Genomic DNA, 27,418 nt, shown 5'->3' on the forward strand with positions numbered 1-27,418 from the left:
GAATTATTTTAAGAAAGACAACAAACAAATAAACAAACAAAAACAGAGCCTTAATATCCCTACAGTGCCATTCATTGCTATCTGTTTCTGTCTACAGTTTAAAATCACAACTCTCCACCTCCTTCCTGCCTTTGACAAAGTGACATCTGTGGCTGGGCACCCACTATGCATGGCTGAGCTTCCTAGTAGCTTAGGCTTGGACCTGAACAGTGGTGGTAGTTCCTTTGTAGGCAGCCCAGGGAGCACTGAGTAAAATCCAGCACCCGGGACCAGTTCAGGAAGCTGGGCTGCTGGCATGCCTACACAGCAAGGGGACCCCTTGGTACTCTCTTCTGAGAGCAAACATTGCCACCTGGAGCAGGGGGCAGGTTGTTTGCTCCAGCAGAAACAACTGTCGCCCACCACAAAGTCCCTGACATGATAATTCTGTGTCCATGAGGTTCCATCATCACTCCTTTCCAGATGGAAGAGTTGTGGATCCCAGAACTTCTCTTAGAGGCAAATAACTTCTTTTCCCCCTGCAGGTTTGTGGACACCACCTGGCTGGGCTGCATGGAGAAATCTTCCCTGACCACCAACCTGATTCCCAGATCAGCCTCTAGCTCTTTAAGGACAGAATGATAGGCCTTCTCTAACTGGACATAACTGGCCACCATGGGGAAACTGATCAGAATGGGGGTGCAGGAGAGGCGGCTACTCCGGCCAAAGCGGCTTCACTGGAGTCGCCTCCTTTTCCTACTCGGAATGTTGATCATTGGTTCTACCTATCAGCACCTCAGGAGACCCAGGGGCCTCCCTTCACTGTGGTCAGAAGTCTCTTCCCAAAAGCCTGTAAAGCTGGCCAGCAGGGACCTGCCCAACGGTGAGATGATGGTGGAGAGCAGTGACCCTCCAAAAGCTGTCTCTGAAGTGGAGGGTGAAATGCTGGCACCCCAAACCACAGTAGCCACAGATGAAGCAACAGATAGCATAACAATGGAGAACACCCCCAAAACACCAAGAAGAATAACCAAATTCACTCCAACAACACCAAAGAATAATTACCACCCAACCACAGCAGGTACAGAAAGAGTGAAAGAAAACACTCCAACCACACCTAGTAGAGTTCTGAATCACTACACCCCAACTTCAAGCAGACAAACAGTAAGCAATTATACCCCAACACCAAGGGGAAAAAGGAAGAGTTATGGCCCAACTCAAGCCAGGGGAATGGGGCAGAAGTACTCCCCATACTCACCTGGTGGAAGAGTAGATACTTATGCACCATCCACGTTCATGACGAGGGAAATAAGCAATGCCATCACCCCCAGGACAACCGTGAAAGACAGTGAAACCATGGCAACAAGTAAGACGCTAGAGACCAGCTCTTCCAAGAGAATAGTGGAAGAAACCACCCCAGCTACTGTCAAGAGAACAGTTAAGAACATTCCAACTTTCCTGACTTCTCCGAGGAGTGTAGTAGAAAACAACACCCTGACCAGCTCCAGAAGAGTGGAAAACAACTCAGCTGATTTCTGGAGGGCAATGGAGAAGAACAACCTGACGACTTCCCAGGGAGCAGTCCTGGAGCACACCTCAGTCATTTCTGAGGGGCATGTGACAATAAGCACCATGGTGGGCAGCATCCCAGCAAAAATCAAAACGTCTGCTGCCTGGAGCCTTAGGAATCCCTCCCCCAGGACCAATGCACCCACGATCAGAACATCCTCATCCACCATTTGGGAGCTGTCAGAGAAACCTTCCACAGCACATAGCAGTTCAGTAACCCCCAAAGCCAGAGCAAATACAGCCACCCAGGTCCATCACTGTGTGATTGTGAAGCCCTCGCCAGAACTACCTACCACTCCATCTTCCCTGCTCCCACAGGCACCCAGTCCCAGTCCCTCAGCACTGCTGCCCAACTGGCCAGCCCTACATCCCAAGGCAGAGTACCCCCCAGATCTGTTCAGCGTGGAGGAACGGCAGCAAGGCTGGGTGGCCCTGCATATCTTTGGCATGATGTATGTGTTTGTGGCCTTGGCCATTGTGTGTGATGAGTACTTTGTCCCAGCCTTGGGTGTCATCACAGACAAGCTGCAGATCTCTGAGGATGTGGCAGGTGCTACATTCATGGCTGCTGGAGGCTCCGCCCCCGAGCTCTTCACCTCCCTCATTGGTGTCTTTATTTCCCACAGTAATGTGGGCATTGGAACCATTGTGGGCTCTGCTGTGTTCAACATCCTTTTTGTCATTGGTACCTGTGCCCTCTTCTCTCGGGAGATCCTCAACCTCACCTGGTGGCCCTTGTTCCGTGATGTCTCTTTCTACATCCTTGACCTGTCAATGCTCATCTTCTTCTTCCTGGATAGCCTCATTGCCTGGTGGGAGAGCCTGCTGTTGTTGTTGGCCTATGCCCTCTATGTGTTTACCATGAAGTGGAACAAACAAATCGAGCTCTGGGTGAAAGAGCAGCTCAGCAAGAGACCCGTGACCAAAGTCATGGCCCTGGAGGACCACAGTAAGGTAAGGACAGGCAGGCTTAGGCTTCTGTAGCCCTGTTGGAGTGAATGGGAAGGGGAAGCCAAAGACTAAAGGAACTGTGTCTGACCTCAAGAGATGGGTGCTCTGGTTCCTTTGCCATTATTCACACTCTGCCAGGCATTTGTAGGCGAACCCTGGCTTAAGCCCAGATCACTCTATACAATGGTTATTATTATGCTCTATATTTGCAGGAGAAGGAATTAAGACCTAGAGAGAAGTGAAAACATTTGTTCAAGATCACATAGCAAATAGGAAATGGAGCCGGGATTTGAACCTGGCTTGGTCTGAGTCTTTAGAAATGATGCTTGAGTTGGGCTCTGGAAAATGTCCAAGGAGATACCAAACAGGGAAAAAGTGATAATCACTTCCATGTACATGGGGTTCAGGATTACATCACATCCTCACTTTTTATTTAATACTGTTTGCTCACATTCCAGATGTGTGTGTGTGTGTTGGCTTGGATAGGGTCTGGGGAGAAGGGAGAGCTTTGTTTTTTTCTCTTTGTGTTAACTGGAGACCTGACATAGGAATGTCTATCCTGGGACTTCCTGGCCCAGAGTTTTCTTTTCCAAAAATTTCTTTGCCCCTTGAGGGGCTTTCCTGCTAAATTCATTGACTGATTCAATAACTTGGAAGATGGGTAAATTAGGGAAATGACATCTGAAAATTTATCCCAAGGATTTTTGTTCTTTGAGACTCTAAAATAAGGGTACCCCAAGAGAACAGGGACATCGTTTTTCTTCTGCTCATGAAGGGTGAGTTTGGGCAAAGCTGGTTCATAGCCTGCCTGTTTCAGGTCTCAGGGTGGCCACTTGTGGAAGCAGAATTTTGCGTGCAAAGAGTACAAGGACTTAGCTACTTAATCCAGAACAGTTTTGATGAGTGGGCAGGGTGGAAGGAGGTACATGAGGCAAGGGAGATGAAATATACTTCCTTTAGAATTTTCGAAATAGCATGTTCTGGTCTGAGCCTGGAATGCAGAGCCAGAACACCTAGGTTCTAATCTGATTCTACCTGTAATTGACTGTGTGATCTTGGACAGATCCCTTCCCCCTCTCTAGGGAAATGGCAAAGTACAACTAATCACTAAAAGGTCTTGTCTAACTCTAACTTTCTATGGTAATATCTTGTGCCCAAGTGAGTTCAGTTCTGGTAGGACCCAGAACAATAGTTATTTGTCTGATCTGATAACGAAGCTTGTTAGCCTCATTTGCAGATGACCTGGAAGGAGAAAAGTCCTGCCCAGGTGTCAGAAGTGATTGGGAACCCAGCGTCCTAACTCCCTACTCAGCATTATTTCCCACCAGACTACTGCTCTAGGAAGCCACAGGCTTAAAAAGAAAAGGACACTCAGTGTTAAATAATTTAAGATGAGGAAACAGGAGCCTCCCTCCTAATGAAGTTCCCAGAACAGACCTTGCTAAGGGGTGGTCACAAAACCCTGGACACTCTTCTGAGGAAAGCCTTGATGTATATAAGGCAGTGTTCAAAATGCCTCTGACTTGCCTGTTCTTCATATTCAGTCTGCTTTTATTTAAACTCTATAAATTCTGAATTTCCTATTTCGGCAGATCTAGTTTCATCAAAACAAAGTTTGCCAAGCAAATGAAGCATAATTGTGATTTCAAAACAGAATTTGTAACCTACTTAAAAGACTCTTCAAAGACTTTAGGGACAGTTCTTTGCCAACCAGTAAGCAGGGTGCTGATTACAACTCTGTTCTAATCTATGTGTTGAAACAGATCCATCATGATTTTTAGTTGACAGTGTTATTTTTTTAGAAAGTAAGTTGAATTACTGGCTAAACTTGAAAGTAAATCCATGAGTATTTAGAATTTAAAATCTATAGTCAAGTTCAAGTTCAAGTTCAAACCCCAGTACTGCCAAAAAGAGAACAAGAAGGAAGGAAGGAAGGAAGGAATATCTATAGTCAGAATGTACCATTACTAACATCTACCTTCTAAAATTAGTCTAAACTCAAGAATAATAGCTATTTAAAGTGGTTTTAAATACATGTGGATTTAGAATTCTACCATGGGCTTACTTTTAGCTAGAGAGAGAGGAGCCACCTTTATTTGTATTTTTATGTCTGTGTCTGGCTGGCCAAGACCTATGCCTAGTTAGAGGGAAATAAATTGGATTGCACTTCATTGACAGTCTGAAGGCAAACCATTTTGTTTGAAGCAATTCTGTGAAAATTCAATCTTTTAGTCAATCATGCTGGTTTTCGGTTTTTTTGTGGTTTAATGTAAGTCTGCATCCACCCCTGTAAAGTGTTTAACTGTGAAACTTCATGAAAGTGAAATGTTTTCACTCAGACCCTCACTTATACTTCTTTACTAGTTCGTGCCTCTCCCTGGCTAATGGATGCCTTCTTTAAGCATCACTGGGGAAGGAAGGAACCAGGGAAATTGGGCTTCTTCAATCAATCATGGCTCCCAGAATTGAGGAAATCAGAGAGAAGCGGGACAAGGCAGGCAGAGTGGTTGGGAGCCAAGGAGCAGGACTGGGGAAGTGAAGTCATAGCCACAGCTGCTTGGGAAGTCCAAGTTAGGGACAGAGTATAGGGCAGCATTAACCAGCTCCTTAGAAAGAATGACAGAAGAGACACCTGTGCCTCCCCTTTCCTCTGCTGTTGCTTGGAGTGTTAGCACAGGGGGTCAGCACAGTGCCAGGTTCCTCATTCCTACTCCATGGGGAAATAATCTTTGTATCTCCCAAAGGGCAGAGCCCAGCGTCTTGTTCTAGTGATGTTCTTTAAGCACTTGATTCAGTGGATTCTGGTTTAGTGAGGGAAAGGAGATGGGGAGGACCTACTCTTATGGAGGGCTTGTTCCATACATCGAGTGTCTTAACAATTTCTCGTTAAATCCTATAAGATTAGATTGTTATCCTTGTTTTGAATATGAGGAAACAGAATCAGAAAGGATAATTAACTCAGCCAAAGTAGCACAGCTAGTTGGTGGTCCTTACCTCTGACCATGAATCATAATATCTACATTGTAACCCAGGCACCACTGCAAACTAACCCGCATAACCTTGGCAGGTCACTGCAGCTCAACAACCCTCTGCTTAGTAAGTATCTAAATGAAAACAGTGTGAGAAATAAAAAGATCGTGTCTTCTAATAGAAGGGACAAATGCAGAAAAAAACGAAGTACAATGAAGAGAACCTGTGCAAAGTGCTACAAATCACCTTGCAGTTGGGAAAGGCCTTAGATTGTTCACCTGTACGGCAAATGGGATGATTAGACATGGCAAACTTTTTCTGTAAAATTATTCAGCAAATGTTTTAGGTTTTGCAGGCCATGCAGTCTCTATCACAACTACTTAACTCCGACCCTGTAATGTGGAAGCAACATACCATAAACAAGTGGGAATTGTCACGTGGCATTTTACTAAGAGCAGCGTCCTTGCAGATGCTCTCTCGTCCAAACAATGTGCAGACAACCAGCAGAGAATGATTCATTTTCTTATCGAATATTCACCCAACTGATATTGGTTGAGTTTTTGAGCTAGAGGACCTTTCACTTTGGCCCTGAGGATCTAGAATCTGAATGAAGGTTTTTTGGGAGAGTGATTATAATCAGAATGCACTTAAGACTATTTCCAGAAAAAAATGATTTAGTATTGATTATATATGTTGAGTACCATATATCTATATGGTGAATATTTGTATCAACACAATTGAAACTTTATACCTGGTTTTGAACTTTCTATGTGTTCCAGCCCCAAACAACAAATCTGTGATCCACTTTGACCACGCATAGTCACAGAATGCCAACAGACAGCAAAGCCAGGTGCTAGGCTGATGAAAAGCCTTATTGGTATTTGAAGGATGATGGGCTCTTCTTTATTCATGAGTCAGGAGATTAGCCAGGCAGGACCAGGGCTGCAGAAAGGCAGCCCTGTGGCATAGTGGTGGCAAAATGGGATATAAGGTGGGGACTGGGTCCTGTCTGGGTACTTTGGGAATTCTGCCTCCACATTCTGCCACCAGAATACTTCTGAATACTTCAGAGCAAGTCTCCCTGAACACATTGGGACTGTTTTCTTCTTAGCATTTTTTAAAATTAAACTGATCAACAAGACCCCCAGTGTCACTGTAGGGACTGGTCCTCCCATTTCTTGTCAGGGTTAGCATAGTGAGCTGCCTGCTGTAGAGACAGGAAGGCTATGGACAGGAAGCAATCACTAAAGCCCCTCTTGCTTCTGTGCCATAGCAGGCCGCAGGGAATCCACTGTGCTTCCAAGGACCTATCCTAGTCTGGGTTGAGAGGGTTCCTCCTTCAGCTCTTTGAGTAGTAGTCAGCTTCCTTTGAATTGTCAGAAAAAGATGACACGAGTAGAATCCCCTTCCCACCACCTGCTCTCTGATGCAGGGTCTCACTATACGGCCCAGGCCGACCTCAAAATGGAGCTCCTCATGCCTCAACCTCCTGAGTAACTGGACTGTGGGTGTATGCCATCGCGCCCAGCAGGATGATGGGCCCAGCAGGATTTGCAATTTTCAGATCACTTTTCCTAGGACCAAGGTGTAACTTAGTAGGTAGTGTGCTTGCCTAGTATGGGCAAGGCCAAGAGTAAGATTGCTTTTCCTCCTACAACTAGTGGAGAGTTCAGTATTCACCTGCTAGTGGGTGCTAGCAGATGACAAAATGAATGCATGAGAAACAAATATTAACAGCAAAACCCAAACATCTGACCAAGCCTAGTCAAACAGCCTGCTGTTTTCATGGATATGCTTACAGTTGAAATTTTATGGGCTTTTGTACAATACAGTAATATTTTCTTCTACTGCATATGATGGGACTAAATATGAAATTATATATTCATGGTGTTCTACAAAAACAGCATGAGTTCTAGATGCTCTGTCACCTGAATTCATTGGAAATATAAAATCAACAATTTTTTAGTGTCGGGGAGTAGACATGTGGACGAAAAGTAAAATAAACTAAGGAGATAATTACAGAGTGTGATAAGTGCTATAAGGGAAAAAACAGTGCATGTGATAGAAATGACTGTACAATGACCTCCTTTTCTGACGGAGAGCAGGGGAGGCCTCTGGAGAGAAGGCTAAGTAGAAATGGGCAGAATGAGAAGAGAACTGGGTAAGAATTCCTGTAAGAAAGAACAGCATTTGCAAAGGCTCAGAGCTGCAAGGTACTTGGCACACTTAAAGGAAGAATGGAGGCCAGTGTGGTTTGTGGGTTAGGGGAAGAAGGTGCAGATATCCTGAAGAGGAGATGGGAGCTGGGGATCAGGTACAGAGTTTGGATTTCATTTGAAGCTCAATAGGGGAATGATGTCATGAGAGTCCTATTTAAAAGATCACTTTCTGATTACTGTGTAGAGTGTGCAAGAATGAAGTAGGGAGAAGCAGGGGGTTCAGTTAGGAGGCTGTTATGGGTCCAGCACCACCCACACACTCACACTCTCTCTCTCTCTCTCTCTCTCTCTTACACACACACAAAATTATCTTTTTTTTTTTTTTTTTGGCAGAACTGGGGTTTGAACTCAGGGCCTCACATGTGCTACCACTTAAGCCGCTCCTCTAGCCCTGTTTTTGTGTTGGATATTTTCAAGATAGGGTCTTGTGAGTTATTTGCCCAGGCTGGCTTTGAACTGTGATCCTCCTGAACTCTGCCTCCTGAGTTAGGATTATGGCGCAAGCCACTGGCACCCAGCTCACACAATTATCTTTGACATGTTTGAAGACACAATCATCTGGGTAAATGTGGAGGAGAGGGTAGAGAAGTCAAGAACAATACTGAGCTTTTCAGCTTGAGCAGCAGAGTGGGTGGTGGTGGACCCACTGAGAAAGAGAAGAAGCATAGGTGTAGGGAGATCAGGAGCTCCCACTCTGGATGGTGAGAGTGGGTTCTAGGTCACTTCTGAGAGGACACGTCCAGGAGGCAGTTACCCAAATGAGCTTGAAGTTGAGGAACAAGGTCCAGGCTGGAAGTAGAAATTTGTGAATCACGAACAAATGGGTGGTAATTAAAGTCAAAGACTGACTGAAGCTTTTGTGAAAGAGAGAAAGACAGTCTAGAACTACGTCCTAAAGAGCCCCAACATTCAGCCAGGCATGGTGGTGCACATGTCATGTGTAATCCAGCATTCAGGAGGCTGAGGCAAGAGGGTCACAGATCCTAGGTCAATCGAGGCTACACAGAAAGACCTTCCTTGTCTAAAAAAGAAATTTCCTTTGATTACCTTTGTGTGAAGCTGGTGTCAGGTCTGGGATACAGTGATAAATAAGGTTAGTCCCAGATCTCGAGGAGTTCAGCCTACTGGAGGAGCTGGAGTTGATCCAGGTTTTGTGGGAGTTGATACTCATTAAGAAGATAAAGCCACTGCTACAAAATTAGGGGCAAGTCTTGAAAGGGATGTGTGAGGGGAGAGAGGCCCTCAAGTTCAAGCTTCATCAGATCCCCACAAATCCTCCTCAGTGGGGAAGACAAAGTAGTAAAAGCAATGGTTAGTGTCACATGTAAGGATGTTGACAAGTGGTGAGGGATTCAGAACTTCAGAGAGCAGACAACTCAGCACACCAATCAGGGAAGGCTTCTCAGTGGAGGAGATGCTTAGCTAAATCTGGAAGGACAAGCAGGAGTTCACTGACTGAAGAAGAGGTAGAAGTCTCACAGGCATGTGCAAACACCAGAGGAATAAGAGAGAGGAGAGTAATGATGGCTGTGCTGCTGAATATGGTGGGCACCAGCTGCATGCAGCATGGGGACGTGAAATGTGGCTAGCTGTGCTGTAAGTTTAAAATACACACCAGGTTTCAAAGGCTTAGAATGAAAAATGGATGTAAAATACCTCAATTTTTATGTCAATTCCATTTTGAAATAATTGTAGCTCAGTGTTCCACTTTTAAAATTGCGTGCTACTAAAATCTTAAAATTATGCATGTGGCTTATGTTACATCTCTGTTGTGCTGTGCTGGAGTGCTTTGCTTGGAAACTCACTGTGCCTGAGGGGTGGGGAATGAATTAGAAGATTTGCAGATCAGGAGTCAGAAGGCTGTTGCCGGAGAGTGCAGGGACGAGGGAAAATTTGAGAAATCCAGGAGCTATGTCTGATGGCTAATTGGTGTGGGCTACAACCACCTAGTGGGTGGTTACTAGGTTTCCAGCATAGACAGATGAGTGGGCCAGGGCGGAAGACTGATTTCAGTGAAGGGCTAAGATGAAGAGTGTCCTTCTGGGTGTAATCTGGGCAAAGGCAGATCTCAGATTGGGGATTCAGTAAATACTTGTTGAGTGAATGTTGAAGAAGTTATCACAGTCTAAAATGTGAGGTCCAGGAAATTTGTTATGCATGGTTGGAAGAGAAATTGCTATATAAGTGGGAAGGTGTAGTTGGTGGTTAGGAAGTCACTGCCAAGTTTGCAACTCCAGCTCCCATAAACAGCAGCAAGGGACCTCACCTTAGCAGGTGGAATCACAGGAGCTGGTGTGTTGGGCGGGCATGAAGACACCCTCTTGATTTCCTCATCTCCTTTGCTCATTTTTGAGAGGAAGAGAAGGTGAGGTTGGTTAGACTGAAGAAAGGGAGCGGGGGAGAATGGTGTGATGTAAGAGACAGTGTGCAATGTGTTGGTGACAGGTGAATATAGAAAGCGCCTACTTGCCAGACTGTTAAATGGACCCCTCAGCCACACCCAGATGTAAACAAACATTCATAGTCATTTACTTGAAATTTCAGTAATTTGAAACAGGACCACTAGGGAATATACATTGGATGCCATTTCCCTAATTATGCTTAGGAGAAGAAATGGACTTAGTAAAGAAAAAAAAAAAAAAAAAAGAAAAGAAAAGGAACCAAACCAAACAACACCATGCCCTGCCCCCCAAAATCAACCAACAAAACAAAAAATCCCCTCTAAGTGGAGATGGGATCAGGAAGGCTCAATCACTGTCTTTGTGAGTATGGAGGAGTAATGGAATTATCTATCAAAATGGCAGTAATAACTCTAGCCTTTTCTATTTCATGGAGTTAGTAGTACTGAATAAGAAAATGAATGTGAATGACTTTGAAGCTAGTTAGTCATGAGCAGTGAGCCCACAGAGAAGTATTTTGGGTTGAATAAATCAGAATGGCAGAGAATCAATAGGGGTGTGCACTGTGAGGCAACAATCAGTCTCTTTTGCCTCTCTGTGGACAGAGACAACCATCCCAGAGGGAAGCCTGGCTCCTCACACTTCTTGATTCCACAGAGAGCACAGTGGGTGAGAGTTGGACAAGTTAAACAGGGAGGTGGCTGGGTCAATGGGGGTCAGTGCTATCTGTAGGTCGCCTATATCCCAGTAAACCTGTAGTGTGTCATGAAAGAGTTAGGGGGAATTTATTAAAATGCACAGAGCTCCTTTCATATTCAGATTGGTTTGTTTGTTCATATGCCCATGCATTCACTCAGCAACGTGTCACCAAGCATTCAAACTGTCCCCAGCCTTCAAAACTTACTCAAATTCTACCTACTGCAGGAAGCCTTCCTGGCCCATATCTGTGCATTTGAGATCATGAAATGCATTCTGTTTTTCTTGTGTCATATTTGTCTCAATTCCTTTCTGGACACAGAATTCATGCTTTAAACGTATTTTATCCCTAAAGCCACAAGCTCAGCACTTTATAAATAGCAGATGCTCAGTAAATAAGAGCTGAATGAATGATGGGTGGGTGAGGGGCCTGGATCAGGCACTTTTTTTTTTCTATATTCTCTGAACTGAACAGGGGAGAGAGTGTAGCAAGTCCACTTCTGATTGGGTAATAGAGGTTGGTGGGGTAAGGGAAGCAATAGGAAAGTAAGACAATTATTGGGGCAACCATTAGCAGCCCTGCTGCCTAAAGGTGGTGCTAGGGGCCACTTGGGATTATCTGTTCATCCAGCTCACCTTTCCTGAGCACCTACTGTGTAGTAAAAGACACCCATGCTTCAGGGTAGGGGGACAGAGACAACTATGTCATAAATTCACTACATGGCAAAAAAGAAGTAGGGTCTTGCTGTGTAGATGACTCATGTATGATTCAAGTTGTATTACAAAGATGCAAATGCCAAGTGGCAGGTGAGTGACCTCAATGGTAAATACTGTGGGCATGATGCTTCTTCATCTTGGCCTGTGCGGGGCTGTCCTGCTTCCCACTGGCTGCTCCACAGCTTCTACAAGACACTGGCACTGGTCTGACCACACCGCCCGCTTTTAGAATCACAGAATGTACTCACTAATGCTGTGCAGCCTTCATGGACAGAGATATTATAGTGATCTGGAATGGGGGTGTAGGTGTGAGAAAAATTTACACAGGAATTCCCCTGAAAGTTTCTGAAAAAATGGGTAGGATTTGGTAAGCAGAGAGGAACAGAGAAGGCATTTTTGGCAGGGGGAAAAGGCACGAGCAAGGGAAGAGGAGTTGGAAGATTCAAGTGTATTTAGAGGACAGTTCATTTATTCATTCATTTAGCAAATATTTATTGAACCCTGTCTATGTTTGCTAACATATAAGTTGGAGAAAGAAAAGAATAGGCCTCCATAAAAGGGAATCAAACTTAGATGGAAGGTGACGTTTAAGTGGAGCCCTGAAGCATGAGGAGGGAGGAGAAAAGGGCTAAAAGACAGTTGGACACATCAGAATGTTTTCTGAGGCCAGCACATCTCTGGTTGAGTTTCTGTGTTACCCTGAGGGGGAAAGAGGGGGGAAGAATGAGAGTCCATGGCATTTCCTGACTTCTGTCTTCTTGTGATTCCTGTTTGCAGCCTGGTGAGGGGGCCATTGCCATGACTGAGCAACAGGATAACAAGAAGCTTAAGGTGGGTGCTGTATGGAGTCCGCCCATGGGGACATTGCAGTACACAGCCAGCCACACACCCCAGGCACTGCAGCCCTCATGCTAGGGATCCTGGCTGTGCTCAGGCTTAGGAAACTCCTGGGAGCTGCAGGGTGAGCCAGTAAGGAGGGTTTGCCGTAGCAGGGATTCTCACCTCTATGTGACCTTCTAGGAGGTGCTCGTTTGGGAGCCAAAAGCTGAAGCTCACAGCTTGCTTTTCCATTAGCCTGCTCTGTGACCTTGGAGCTCAGGTTCTGTATCTTTAAAATGACTCCTTGAACTAGAGAAACTCAAGTCCCAGTTTTCAGTCTAAAGGTCACACAAATGATACGAAAGCCTTATCATCAGTGGCTTTATAATGCCCCGGAACTAAGAAAAAAATAGGAGCACCGGACAAGACTGGGGTCTTTTTCTTTCTTTCTTTCCTTTTCTCTCTCTCTCTCTCTCTCTCTCTCTCTTTCTTCTTGTGTTACTAAGGTTTGAACTCAGGGCCTAGGGATTGCAAGGCAGGTGTTCTTGAGTCACACCCCAGACCTTTTTGCCTTTGTTATTTTTCGAAAAAGCTTTCATCTTTATGCCTGGGTGGACCTGGGCAACGAGCTCCTATTTACTATTACTATTCTCCTGTAACTGTGATGACAGACACGCGCCACCAAGCCCAGCTTTTATTGGTTGAGATGGGAGTCTTTCAAATTTTTTCCCTGGGCTGGCTTCGAACCAAATCATGATCCTCTTTATCTCTGCCTCTGGAGTAGCTAGAATTACAGATGTGAGCCACTGCACCTGGCTAGGGATCTGAGGTTTCTGAAAGTCGGTGTCTTAGCGTCTTTGGCCTATGAGGGGTGAAAAGAATTATGGGGAACTTCGAAAGGAGAGGCTGGGGTACCCATCCACAGAAAATCCATAGGCCTGTTCTGACGTACTGTGTCTCCACAGCCACTAGAGGGCAGGAGAGTTCAGATGGAGAGGGATGGGAGGGCGAACTGGGCAAGCACTGAAGTGTTGACTTCTGGATGTTTTTGTGAATTAGATGATATTTATGTGTCCCTGTGAGCAAATGTGCGTCACGTCTGTGTACAGTACAGGTACGTGTATGTGCACGCATGTGAAGGTCTCCAAGCTCCAGGGTAGAAAATAAAACTGGACTGGGGATCAGAAGACCTGGGTGCTAGTCTGACACTTTCATTTACTCCCCACACGACTTTGCATATACCACCTTGCTTGAGTTATCATCTCTTTTCTGTAGACAGAGTTCGTAGCCTTGCTTATCTCTGGGGGTGGGGAAATGATAAAACACAGTCAGTCAGGGGCTGGGGTCTACCTCAGTGGTAGAGCACTTGCCTGGCATCACAAGGCCCTGGGTTGAATTCCCAGCACTGCAAATAAATAAATAATAAATAAACAAATAACCCAAACCACACCAAAACCATGGACTATGAAGTGTTGAGCCCATGTGCAGTGGTCTGCCTATGTGACCACTATGGGTTAGGGTGTATTTCTAGGGAGGGGTCCTTGCAGGGAGGTGCTAACCTTTATGGTGTCCATACTATACGTGGTCTGTTCCCTGTCAAGACCTTGGGGAATTATGCAAAACAGGGAATGAGCCAGTCCTGAAAGGGTTGAAGGAAGGCTAAGAGACAAAGTAGGGTACCTCTCCTGGTGGAAGGTAAAGGAAGTAGGGTGTTCAGAATAAGGTGGGTGCCTTCACCCTGGTCTCTTTCGCAAGGAGGCAGGTTAGCCAGGCCCTGTGTGGCTCCTCCCCTGGCTTGGGCAGGGGTCCACTGAGGCCTGTGTGGCTCTCCCCTTGCTCAGCTCTCGTCCATGCTGACCCGAGGGAGCAGCTCAGCCTCTCTGCACAACAGCATCGTCCGCAGCACCATCTACCACCTCATGCTCCACAGCCTGGACCCCCTGGGGGAAGGTAAGCGAGGCCTCCCAGACCTGCCCATCTTTCCTGTCCATCCTTTCCTCCTGCAACTGGAGAAGAGCTGGGACCTGCACATCTGAGCAGCGCGGGTGGGGGGGGGGGAGAGAGAGTTAACAGAGAAGGATAGTGGGGAGGGGCAGTAAAAGTCACACTGTCTGGGAGACAGGGAGGAGACAAGACTGGCTCACCAGGAGAGGCCCGCATGGAGACTCGGTCTTTGGTCCACCTCACACTGCTTTCCTGCCTTAGTGTCCCTCCCTATGAAATGAAGGGCTTTGCCTGAGAGCTATGTGACCTGCTCTCTCCACAGAGCTGATTAGTAGAAGAGACGTTTCCTGTGGTCGGAAATCTCACCTTCCTTCCTCTTGTGGGCTTTTCCTCTCAGGCAAGCTTGGCCCAGGCTGACTGGCCAGGGATTGCTTCTGGGGAGTCCTCTTCTAGGGCTCACAGCACAGGAGCTTTGAGTGTCATTTCCCTTTGTTCTGTATTCTGCTCTGGATTCCTGGCACGCTTGCTAACCTGACTTCCAGGTAGTAATCCCAAAGGACACCCTGGGATGTCCTTTGCCAGAGCCCCTTCTGAGGGAGCGAGGGTGAGAGCAGTGTCTAAAGTGCAGTTGGGAGGGAAGGGGCTGATGTTGAACTTGGCAAATGACAGCAGTAGCTGAGAGTCTCATCATCCCCCTTACCAAGTCCTGCCTTCCATCTTCATTCTCCAGAGAGCTGCCCCCACACACCTCTCAGGCCCTAATGGTCACCTCTCAGGTACTCTTCTGCTCCCCTTGGGGCCCTCCTTCTCTGGAGCTGTGGTACAGAAGGCCCATCAAGGAAAAGTCAGCCTTGGGGCAAATGACAAGGGTTTGGAGTGCAGTTTGGCAGGAGAGCTGAGGGCTGAGCCCTAGGAAGCACCCTGACTGAACTTCTGGTTCAGGGACACATTTTGGGGTCTCATAAATTCATCAGGCCCTGAAGTTTCCTCTTCAGACACGATATTGGATGTTAGGTGTTTAAAACAAGTATAATATACCGTAGCAGCATTGAAGACAAGGTAGTGGACCCTTCCTTAGAAATTCTTCAAGGTAAACCTCAGCAGACTCAGTGAGAAAGGACACTCCCAAGTGTGAGTTCCAGAAAAAACCCTCTAGGGGCTCCAGAATGGAGCCTGAAGGCTTAGTAGTCTCAGAGGGCTGGCACACCTGGCCTGGCCCAGTGAAGGAGCCTGGGTCTCTGGTCATGCTTGGCTATCCCCAAAGGAACCACTGACTTTAGCCAGATCCTAAAGATAAAAGACCTTCTCCTGCATGGGGCTGCAGGCTCCCTGCGTGGGTTACTTCTGTGACCAGAGCTGCCAGCTGGCCTACTTGTCCTAACAGGATTATGTGATGTTGAGGCCAGGCCGAGGTCAGAGGAGATTGGCACTAAGGAGATGATCCCGCTGCTGACTGAGGAGAGGGCATGTGCAGAAACCAGCTCTGTGGGAGCCAGCGACAGCCATCCCAGGCAAGGCCGGCGTGCCTGGCATATTGTCTGAGAGTGGGTGGGCCTTCAAGGTGAAATGACTGCAGATGTGCTCTGGGATGCAGTCCTGCTCAGAGAGCCCACTCTGGCCAGGAGGGGCTGGGGCCTCAGAGCCCTGAGATTCTCTGGGTGTTTGTTTCCATGTGCTGCTTCCAGATGGATGTCCAGATGTTTCTATCCTTTCAGGTGTTCCAACTCTCTCCACAGAGACGATCGGTAGAAGAGACATTCCCTGTGGTCTGAAATCTCATTTTCCTTCCTGTTGGGAGCTTTTCCTCTCAGGGTCCCATGCCTCTCCTGGTGATCTCACCCAGATGTGTGAGAGATAGCAGAGGCGGGGAGACCCTGCGGTTCACCTGCTTTCCTCAGTGGCATGGGAAACAAAAGGCCAGGGGTGTGTGATGACGCAAAGAAGGAAATTTGGTTTTTCTCACCAATCCCTCCAGCCAGCACTCAGCAGGTGCTCTCAGTGCCAGGACTGGAATCCAGGGAGCCCTCTTTTGATAACAGTGACACACTGCTCAACACAAAGAAGACCACAGCACCTGATCAATGCCAAGAGGGCACTGGGGTTGCCTGGATAAAGGAGGCAATGCTGTGCCAGATTCTTGGGTCCCAGGAGGACCCACTAGGCCCCAGCACACTTTAAGGAACAACAGTGGTGGCTCTGCAGACAGAACTTTCTGGAGAGGCAGCTGCAGCTGAATGAACAACTCTGGGAGTTTAGGAGACAGGTGGGCAGGAGGAAATTCCAGGCCCATTGATCTGTTTCCTGCCCGTTCTGAACCAAGGCAGGCTTTGATCCACTCAGCTTCCCAGACTGTACCTTCTCAGTTTCCTTGGAGTCTGTCTGCATTAGGGACTGAATGACCTCCAGGTCCCTTCTCATGACACCCTCTGGACCGCTGGGCCTCATCATTGCAGAGTTGTTTCCTGGGTAGGACAGCTGCTTTCAACTACTGTTGTCATTTCAACATCAGTGCTGTTGTTGCAGCCAAAGGAGGTGTCAGGCACTGTTTTAAACAGTCTTGCGTACATTAATTTACTCTGTTGACAACGTTGAAAGGTTTTGCAGATGAAGAGTGTGAGGCACAGAGAGGTTAAGGAATCACTGAGCTGAGTTATAGCTGTAGGGAAAGTGGCAGGACTAGGATTTCACAGCTAGACCTCCAGGCTCCAGAATCCATGCTAGCATAACTACGTGGGGAAGGCCTCACAGCAATCAAGCACTTTTGTCTCCCAGGCCTTCTTGCCAGTGTTCTAAGTGTGTCACAGTGGTGCTTTTTTAGAAAGATGACCTGAGGCTTAGAGAGGATACACAGGCTTCCAAGTGGCCTGGTGCTTATGGGGCAGAGCTAGCCTGAAGTCCAAAAAAGGATCCAAAGCACCATTTTGTTTTCCCATTTGTGTCTTCGGCCTCCCCGCCCTCCTCCAGGCTACATAGCTGGGAGGAAGAGCTCGTGAGCCTCTGATGCTTTGTCCTTCCTTCCTCCCCTGTGTCCTTCCCCCTGTGAAATTATACACATAAAGTATTTGATGCTGCCTGGCACACAGTCACATCAGAAGAGAGGTGCCCCTCCCATTTTTCTTGCCTAGAAAGTAGGACAGCCATTCCGTGTATTCTGCTCGCTCTGTGGGCCTCCAGTAAAGCTTGTGCAAGAGACCTGGAAGGAGGCCCTGCCTGGGTGCCAGGTGTCTGGGGTCAAAAGGGGCCTAGCCAAGAGTTTGTTGAGTGACTATTTCCCCTTTCCACTGGAGAGGGAAGGCTGATGAATACGGCCTCCGGAGTTCCCTGGAGCATGCACAGAATGGTGCTCCCCTGGCTTCTAGTAGACACATAGAAAGTAAACTGCAAAGGACCTCGCGGACTATCAGATTGTCTAGTCCAGGCATGGCCAAAATATGTCTCTGTTCATTCCCTGTCCATGGAAGACTCAATGATTAATCCTGGTACTTTCCTACCAAATTTGTATCAGAATCCTCTTCAATCTAGCACTCAAGCAGCTATCACTTGAACTCATAAAGGAAATAAATCCTATTTGTTGTTCCTGAGTTCAACCCATCATTTTACCAGAGAGGAAAGAGACCAGGGGAAATGACTTGTCTAAGGCCGCAGCCAGTTGGTGACAGTGCAGGGAATTGGGTACCACGAATAGGCCTAGTAAATCAGAATCCACACATCACAACTCCCACCCACTTCCTGCTCTGACTGCTCACCTGAGAAGGCGTGGCAGGGACGATATTGGGACTCAGATAAGTTACATTTCCTTTCTCATTCGCAGCCCGACCCTCCAAGGACAAGCAGGAGAGTTTGAATCAGGAGGCCAAAGCCCAACCCCAGGCCAAAGCAGAAAGCAAGCCAGAAGGTGAGAGGATGGTCAGATTGTTCGGTTTTTCTCCTGCCAGGTCACTGCCTCCTATCAGCAGCCAGCCCAGGCCAGGGGCTGAGGCACACGTCTTGGCTTCTCTGTGCCAGTCAGGTAGAGTGAGGAGCTGAGACTGCTTCATTCTGGCCTCCTCTTTTAGAATGTTCTTCCTCTGCTTCCTCCTTAGATGGGGAAGGCAAGGGGAGGTCAGCGGGTTATACTGTGCTCCGCCTTCTTTTTTGCTAAGTCTCATCCCAAATGAGACTCTGGTTCTTCTTCCTGTCACTTCTACACAAGGACAGTGTTGCTATTGAATGGTCTGAAATTCGCAACCCCAGTGAGGGAAGGGGTCTGGTGACCCAGAAGTCCAGCATCTGTGTAGCATCTAGGATGGGGGAGCAGACAGCTGCTGTCTTGTTGGGCTCTGCACATCAGGCCTGCCAGGTCCACTCAGCAAGCCCTGGGGGGAGGCAGAGCACCTGTCATTCTCTCTACTCTACAGACAAGGAAACTGAGGTCCAGATAGGTCAAGTGACTTGCCTGATGTCACACCCAGGATCATGCCTGAGTGCTGTGAGCTTTGCCCTCTTTGTGCTCCCAAGTTGTCCCAAGTATCCTTGGCCACAGTGGCCATAAATTGTGTGTGCTTACAGGGAAGCAAGGACAGCCACTTCCCAGATGTCCTGTCAGGGGACAGGACACGAACAATTCCCAATACATCATCTTGCTTTTTCTGCCAACAATGAAACCCTGAAACTCCGAAACTGATGTCCAATGGCCCTGCAGCTGCCCCCACCTGTGTCTGCCAGCTGCCCCCAGAACCTCGCACTCTTCTCACCTAACCCATGTTTGTCCTTTAAAGAGGAGGAGCCAGCCAAGCTCCCTGCGGTCACGGTCACTCCAGCCCCTGCTCCAGACGTCCAGGGAGATCAGGAGGAGGATCCTGGCAGCCAGGTAGGCGCCCAGCTTCTACAGCTAGAGGGATTTAGGAGGCCCAGGGAAGGACATTCTGAGAAAAAATGCTTCCTCCCTGAAGGTCTGAAATCCAATGTCAGTTTCATTCCTCTGGGGTGAGCATTGGCTTTTCTGTGACATCACCTGAAAAATACAAACACCGCATGAGGCCCGTGCGTTTACTGTAGCGCTGAGTGAGGTAATATAACGAAAACGTTTCGTGAACTGTCACATGCTACACAGAAGCACAAGGAATTGATACTGAGCTTGCCAGGAACTAAGGGACTTAGGGGACTAAGACCAGGCAGCTGCAAAGTAGCAGAAGGCTTGAAGTGCGGAGAGCGGGGCCAGGCGCCCTGCCTCCCCCGCAGGAGGCCTTCATGCTGCCTCTGCACCCTCTTCCGCCATGCTCCGACCACACTGAATTTCTTGTTTCCGCATTTTTTCTGCCTCCAGGCTTTGCTCACATGGCGTCCTCTTCCTAGAATGCCTCTTCTGCTCCATCTTCTCATACTCACACTTCCCACCCCTCCAGCCCGGTGTAAATGCCTGCTTTGCCATGAAGCTTCCCCAATGCGCCCCAAATCTGAGCGCCCGCGGTGCTTTGCATGAGGCAGAATTGTCATCACTGCCTCCCTTGTATTCTGAGCCTCCCTTACTAGCTGGTGAGGTTCCTAAAAGCAGGATCTAAGTCTGAATTGTCTCTGTCTCCACCATGGGGAGGGTATAAAGCCTGGCACATGGCTGTGTTCAGTATAGGCTGGGTGACTGACAGTAAATAAACATTCCGTTTGCAAGTGCCATTCCTGTTTGTTTTTTCTTTCCAACATGCAGAAGTGTTCATATACAAAAGTCTTCCATAATCCCGTGACGTAGGGCTCTCTGTATCTAAGATATGTTCACGGTATCATGACTGTCCTGAGTAGGTCCGTGATGACCAGTTCCAGTGAAAAGGAGTAAGAGGATACAGAGGTATCCAGAACCTCAGTGCGGGAGGTGAAGCTTGACATTATAAGTATCTGAGCCTAGGCCTAAGAAGGCATCTGTGACCCTGGTGGCTTCTTACTCCATTTGCTACCCTCCCTCATGTCCCCTTATCTCTGTACAGATATCACTGGCTTCATTTGTTTTCCTTCTTAGGATACAACCCTACACCACTACCCCAGTCCTCCAGACCACAGGGAATCAACCAGTGACTGGTTCTAGTCTTAAGAAAGGCAGAGATCAGGCGTCCAGTTGTATCCTGGATGTTCACCTGTGGCTGGGAAAGGGTGGGTGCCTTGATGCCTGGAAAGAAGGGAGTCACCCATTCAGTTGCAGCTATTAGGCATGACAGTCCACAGAGAGAGGGTACAGCCTGGGCAGAAAGTCCCATACCTAATGATTTAAATTAATTTTCATCTCCAGGAAGCCTTTTCTCCCAGTGAGGGTGGAGAAGGGAGGCAGGAATTATTTCAAACTGAAATTTCCCACTCCTCATTCTCAGCTCAAAGCACAGGCTCCACCAGACGCAACACTTGGCTCCTTCAGCAGAGGGCCTCAAATTTGGCTGCCTAGCAGGATAATTTGGGGGGAGTTTAAAATAGCCCCCTCCCAATCAATCAAGTCAGAATCTCTGGGATGGGTCCTTGGGCCCATCAATGGTTCTAAAAACCTTTGCTTGATTTTAATATGTAGCAGAATTGAGACTCACTGACCATCCTTTGGGGTTGCCAGTACAGTGACATTTGCTACAGGTAACATATTTACTCCATAAACACACAGCCTGGTATCATTTTATAGGTGTATGGTAACAAAACAACTTGGAGTTTTAGTAGCCTCTGCAATGTGTTGGGACCACCAAAGGATATCATGACATGTTATCAGACACCATGAATGGAAACCTAGTATCTCAGATGAGGGAGGTGACAGTCTGGTTCCAAGGTGTGTTCTGTGGTCAGTTTTGGATACCCCCGCATGGGCATAGCTCTTGAAGATGAGTTCAACAAGATGTGGCAGGGTCTGTTGGCTGCAGCATGGGGAATGAGAGAAGGACCACAGAGTTTTTAACCCAGGGAAGAGCTGAATTAGGCTTGTTCTGTGTGTGGCTTCAAAGAGTAAACCTGTATGAGGGGTAGGGGGCTTCACTATAAATATGGACGCTCAACCAATCAGAGCTGTCAAAGACAGCAGAGTAACTTTAGGTGGTGAGGACTCCACCCCTGGAAATACCAAATATGGGCTGGAGAACTATGGGGTCAGAATGCTATAAGGGAATTTTGCTGAATGATTGTCCTAGTTTTCTCCTCTGAATACTTTTAAGTGTTCAGACATAGTCTGAGAAGACAACAACGAAAATGGGGGAGAAACTGGGAAGGAAAACAAGCAGCACAGTTGCTACACATTAATCTGTTGGCTTTGGATTGCAGGAAGATGTGGCTGGAGCTGACAGTAAAGGAGAAGTGACAGGTCAAGAGGCCGAGACTCCTGGCAAAGGTGAAACCGAAGAGAAATGTAGGGCTGAAACTCAACCAGAAGGTGAAATTGAAGCAGAAGGAGGAGATGAACATGAAGGGGAAACTGAGGCAGAAGGGAACGGAGATGAACATGAAGGGGAAATAGAGGCAGAGGGGAAAGGAGATGAACATGAGGGGGAAACTAATGCAGGAAAAGGAGAAGATAAACATGAAGGAGAAACTGAGGCAGAAGGACAAAGAGAAGATGAACATGAAGGGGAAACTGAGGCAGAAGGGAAAGAAGATAAACATGAAGGGGAGACTAAGACAGAAGGACAAAGAGAAGATGAACATGAAGGGGAAACTGAGGCAGAGGGACAAAGAGAAGATGAACATGAAGGGGAAACTGAAGCAGAGAGACAAAGAGAAGATGAACATGAAGGGGAAACTGAGACAGAAGGAAAAAGAGAAGATAAACATGAAGGGGAAACTGAGGCAGAGGGACAAAGAGAAGATGAACATGAAGGGGAAACTGAGGCAGAAGGGAAAGAAGAAGATGAACATGAAGGTGGAGGTGGAACCCAAGTGGAAAGAGAAGGGGGAAGTGAAAATGAAGGTGGTGGTGAAATCCAAGGAGGAGATGGTGAAATAAAAGGTGACGAAGATGAAACTGAAGCTCAAGAAGTCAATGCTGAAATTCAAGGTGAAGCCACAAATGAGAAAGGAATGGATGGTGAAGGGGGAAGTGATGGGGGTGAGGAGGAAGAGGAGGAAGAGGAAGAGGAGGATGAAGAGGAGGAGGAGGAGGAGGAGGAGGAAGAGGACGAGGAGGAGGAGGGGAGCGAGGAGCCTCTGTCACTGGACTGGCCTGAGACCAGGCAGAAGCAGGCCATTTACCTCTTCCTGCTGCCCATCGTGTTCCCACTGTGGCTGACAGTGCCCGATGTTCGGAGGCAGGTGCGTGTGCGCAGCTGTTCCTCAGGCTCCTATCCCCAGGGAGGCTGAGGAGCGTCTGGGCACCCAGGCTCACACTCCAGAGGGAGAGGGCAGGGAAACCCAGCTTGTCAGGACTCCCTCCTGTGAGAATGTGGAAGGGGATGCAGCTCTGGGGGGACCATGCTGAGGGCAGTACCACTGGGGTTAGGAGCCCTAGACCTTCCATGTACCTTATGCCCATCCCTGTACGCAGTGTGGACCAGTTCCTCCTTGATTCCATTGCTTTGGGAATAGTTCACAGGGCGCTAATTGAAAACCTGGGGTGGTAATTGCTATTTCTCCCCAACAGCCCTATCTGCGGGGAAAGGTCTGACTAATGCACTCCACCCAAGGGTAGTCCCACTCTGTCTCTGGGTCCAGAGAGGAGTGGGGTGGAGGGCGGTGTCTGGTTCTAGGGCAAGAAAGTGGCTCTCTTCAGACTGAAGGGTGCTGCATGCCCTGCACTCCCCCACTCCTCTTACCCATCCATCTCAACGTGCTTGCTGCACAGAGTGCCTCGGCCCCATGCACATGTCCCAGTTCTCCACTCCCCTCTTCCACTGATTATGGGCGGCCTCCGAGGGCCAAAGACCAGTAGCCTCTGCAACTTATTTCTCTTCCTTTTCAAACTTTCCAACAGGAGTCCAGGAAGTTTTTTGTTATCACGTTCTTGGGATCCATCATTTGGATAGCCATGTTCTCGTATCTCATGGTGTGGTGGGCTCACCAGGTGAGTGAACAGAACTTGAATTTCCAGTAACCAAGCCCAGAGCTAGGGTCAAGTGAATCTGCACTTTCTACGATGTTCATATAAGTAGACTTCTATTACAGTGAGTATAGTGCTTTTTGAGCATGGGTTTTGTCATTCTGTAGCACCACACAGAAGGCCCTGGCATCCTGATTCCAGCTGACTGCTCCCCCTTGCTCTTGCTGGAATCCTACACTCTGAGCCAACACTGGCATTGCACCCTTGTTCGCCTGAGCAACCATGACTTTTCTGTTCTGCTGGAGTAACACTGAGCACAGAGAGTAGTGACTGTGCAGCATTGTTCACACACGCGTGGGTGGCCTCTACTGTAGCTCCTGGCACACAGCAGGGGTCACATTTCCGGAAATGAGTATGTTGACACTAGCAGATCTTTGGTGAAGTTCTTTGGGGAAAGTATAGGTGGTACAGTTGGAATGACATGAGCAGAGCTGGTATCATGCTTTTGTGTGTGTGTGTGTGGTACTGGGGCTTAAACTCAGGGCCTACACCTTGAGCCACTCCACCAGCCCTTTTTTTGTGTTAGGCTTTTTTCAGATAGGGTCTTGTGAACTCATTTACCCAGACTGGCTTTGAACTGTGATCCTCCTGATCTCTGCCTCCTGAGTAGCTAGGATTACAGGCGTAACAGGTGCCCAGCTGGTATTATGCTTTTGGCATAAGGTTCCCTGCAGCCATCCCGCTCCCTCACTCAGGGGAGGCAAGTACTCCATTTGTACAGGGTAGTGTGTGGTTGGTGCTGTGAAGAGTCTCAGTTTTCACCTGTTGTTGCCATGGTTTCTCATTACTGTTGCTGTTTACCAGGTTGGTGAAACCATAGGGATTTCTGAAGCGATTATGGGTTTGACAATCCTAGCAGCAGGCACGTCAATTCCTGACCTCATCACCAGTGTGATCGTGGCTCGGAAAGGCCTGGGAGACATGGCTGTGTCGAGCTCAGTGGGCAGTAACATCTTTGATATCACTGTGGGGTGAGTGGCAACGTTCCTTTCCAAGGTACACTAAGTGGAGCTGGAAACAGTGCATTGGCTCTGTTCATTGATTCTTTTTGGTGGCACTGGGGTTTGAACTCAGGGCCTCACACTTGCTAGGCAGGTGCTCTACCACTGGAGCCATGCCCCTAGCATTGCTCACTGATTTTCTGCTTCATTCATCATGGCGAAATGAAAGGGCATTTATATGGATGCTTCCTACAAGGCACAGCCAGCCAGATGGGATAAGAGGGCTAGATGCTGCTCAATTGTGGCTGAGTGGAATTTACAGATGAGCAAAGTGAAGTCCCTTCATTCCGTGCCAAATGCAGTTAAACACCAGGTAGTGGAGGAAGGGTTTTTTGTTTTGTTTTATGGCAATGAGGAGCAAACCCAGGGCCTTACATATGCCAAATAAATGCTCTACCACTAAGTTACATACCCAGACCCCATTTCCCTTTTTTTTTGGATGGTACTAGGGTTTGAACTCAGGGACTTGTGCTTGCTAGGTAGGTGCTCTACCACTTGAGCCATGTCCCTAGCTCTTTTTGCCTTGGTTAGTTTTGAGTTAGGGTCTTACTTTTTGCCTGCCCAGCTTGGACCATAATCCTATTTTTTGCTTTCCGCCATAGCTTCGGTGACAAGGGTATGCCATACACCCAGCTTTTACTGGTTGAAATGGGGTCTCTCAAACTTTTTGCTAGGGCTGCCCTCAAATTGTGACCCTCCCAATCACCACCTCCCAAGTAGCTGGGATTGTAGGCATGAGCCATCATGCCAGGTCCCATATGACTTCTTGACATTCCCACTCCTTCGCTTGTGGGGTACTGCTATCTCAGAGGCTCTAAGCAGCATTTTACAAAAACAAGAGACTGCCTTGTTCTCATGTATGCACTTCTTCCCCAACCTTGTCCGAGCAGAGAACTAGCCTATTTTCAATTCCCGGATTTTTGGCTCCTTTACTTTGAAGCTGTTTATATTAGGGAGCGGTGGCAGGTGATGGTAAAAAAAGCATAGGAGAGCCCTGATCACTAAAAAATTTAAAGAAATTTTATCTTTGAGGTAGGCCTTAGTCATAACGATTTAGAGACTAAAGCCACATTATCTTCTAATATAGAAGTCATTAAGCATACAGAAAAAAAGTTCGGATGGGGAGCGTTTGTTTTAATCTAGGCTCTTCCAATGATAAGCTGTAAGCTCTTGGGCAGTTAGTTTCATCTGCCTGAACATTTATTTCCTTATCTGGGAAATGGACCTAATCGTTTTTCCTCTACTTCATAGGTTTTGTGTGTGTGTGCGAACGTAAGTTATTGTTCACCCATAAGTACTAATGAAGCATGTGGACTGTAAACACTGAACACTCATGTGTTCCTTTAACCTTACAGCTTGCCTGTTCCTTGGCTGCTCTTCTCTTTCATCAATGGATTACAGCCTGTTCCAGTCAGCAGCAATGGCTTGTTTTGTGCAATCGTCTTGCTTTTTCTCATGCTCCTGTTTGTGATCTTTTCGATTGCATTGTGCAAATGGAGAATGAACAAGATCCTGGGCTTCACGATGTTCCTCCTTTACTTTGTATTCCTGATCATCAGTGTGATGCTAGAAGATCGAATCATATCCTGTCCTGTGTCTGTCTGAGTCAGTCACTGATGCTCATGGTGGACATGGATCAGAAGACCATACTAGAAGTTACTGTTCCTCTTGATACATTAATGAACATCAGGAGAGGGAACTGAGTAACTTCGACCCGCTGAAGTGACTGTGACTTAGAACTGAGCCTTCTTGTTGGGGACACCTATGCTCACTGTGGATTAAGATCCTCACCTTGGAGGGGTGGTGTTCCTACCTGGACTCAGACAGGCAGCTGTCACAGGCAGGCAGCAGAAGGATCCCTGTTGCCAGGGTGTTTTCTAGATGAGAGAGGTGGAGGGCTGACATGGCATAGCAGAAATAAGACGAACTCCCTCTCACAGTCCCTTAGTCATCCCTGAAGAGTCACCGGTCCGTCTTACTCTCCTGGCCCCTGCCCCAAGTGCACCCCACAATGTCCTCTCTGTTCAAGCACTTAATTCGGTCAGATTTGCGTTCATTGTAGTTCAGTACTGAGTTTAACGAGCTAAGGCTACAGGGAAAAAAAAGTAACAGGACTCAATTCTCATTCTACATCACAGTGCAGGATAAAAGAAATTCATTAGCTTTTACTGCTGCATTTCTGAAAAGTGAAGAAACAGGAAGCAGTGAAAATGTATAATTTCCATGAAGTGGAAGGAGTGGAGATTAGAGGAAAAGTGCTCTAAGGGCTATTTAAAAATACGTAAAATCCATGCTCATATTGTCTCCATCAGTGGTCACCGTGAGGGACTGGACATTCTGACAAAGGTATCCTGCTTGCTCCTTCAGCATGTTCTCTCCTGCAGTGACAACTGTCTCTAGTGAGTAGAAGGGTTATAATTTTAAAGAGCCCCAAATCAGAAGAGCCAAACTTGACTTATAAAGTAAGATATCCAGTGTGGCAATAACATTTTTGCCATATGCCAACCTAGACAGGGTAACAAAGAAAGACCAGCTCCTTGTGTGGTTTATAAGTGGCTCTTGAGGCAATTTATAAAGAAACTCTAAAAATGCTTTAATTGTGACATGGTGAGAAAAACAGTACTACTATTTCTAAGGTAGCTAGTGTCAAGGACACTTCTTTTTTTTTGCGGTACTAGGGATTGAACCCAGGGCTTTGAGCATGTTAGGCAAGTGCTCTACCACTTGAGCTATCCCCCCCAGCCTCCAGTGCAGGACACTTGTATTTCAAAAATTTTGTGGTTAAATGTTTTATGTGGAATTTCATATGCTTGTATATTAAATACCACTGGTTGTGGCTTTTCCTAGCTGATATCAAGTTATGGGACACACTGGAAGTTGTTTTATGTCACTGGCTTTAGAATACAAGGAGCTTAGCTGTCTGCAGATGATCATGGCAAATACAGCTTTATTTAAAAACATGAATGATTCACAAAGCATGAAGACAGGACAGATGTGAGGTGAAGAAAAGTTCATTTTCGTGGGCTATGGTGTTCAAAGTACTTCATCTTTTAAGATTAGCTGGTTCACTTAATTAATTGCCTCACTACTTCAGGATTCCCATTTTTGGAAGTAGGTTTTAATAAATTT

General features: G+C 47.2%; 1 protein-coding gene across 1 annotated transcript; it reads left to right on the forward strand.

The window, feature by feature from the left end:
- Positions 1 to 528: 528 nt before the first annotated feature.
- Positions 529 to 27,399, forward strand: Slc24a1 (solute carrier family 24 member 1). The gene is made up of 9 exons (XM_074066248.1): positions 529 to 2,502; positions 12,278 to 12,331; positions 14,161 to 14,269; positions 18,075 to 18,158; positions 19,021 to 19,112; positions 21,521 to 22,504; positions 23,163 to 23,252; positions 24,093 to 24,259; positions 25,645 to 27,399. Exons 1-9 carry the CDS (start codon positions 655 to 657, stop codon positions 25,892 to 25,894), a joined length of 3,678 nt encoding a protein of 1,225 aa, XP_073922349.1. The 5' UTR covers positions 529 to 654; the 3' UTR covers positions 25,895 to 27,399.
- The last annotated feature ends 19 nt before the right edge of the window (positions 27,400 to 27,418 follow it).

The sequence above is a fragment of the Castor canadensis genome, chromosome 2 (genome assembly GCF_047511655.1).
Source record: "Castor canadensis chromosome 2, mCasCan1.hap1v2, whole genome shotgun sequence".
In the NCBI taxonomy this organism is placed as follows: Eukaryota; Metazoa; Chordata; class Mammalia; order Rodentia; family Castoridae; genus Castor; species Castor canadensis.

Coding starts and splice junctions, on each gene's coding strand:
- Slc24a1 (XM_074066248.1), top strand. CDS start 655: ATGGGGAAACTGATCAGAATGGGGGTGCAGGAGAGGCGGCTACTCCGG. Junction 14,270..18,074: donor CCTGGACCCCCTGGGGGAAG/GTAAGCGAGGCC, acceptor TCTCATTCGCAG/CCCGACCCTCCAAGGACAAG. Junction 22,505..23,162: donor TGCCCGATGTTCGGAGGCAG/GTGCGTGTGCGC, acceptor ACTTTCCAACAG/GAGTCCAGGAAGTTTTTTGT.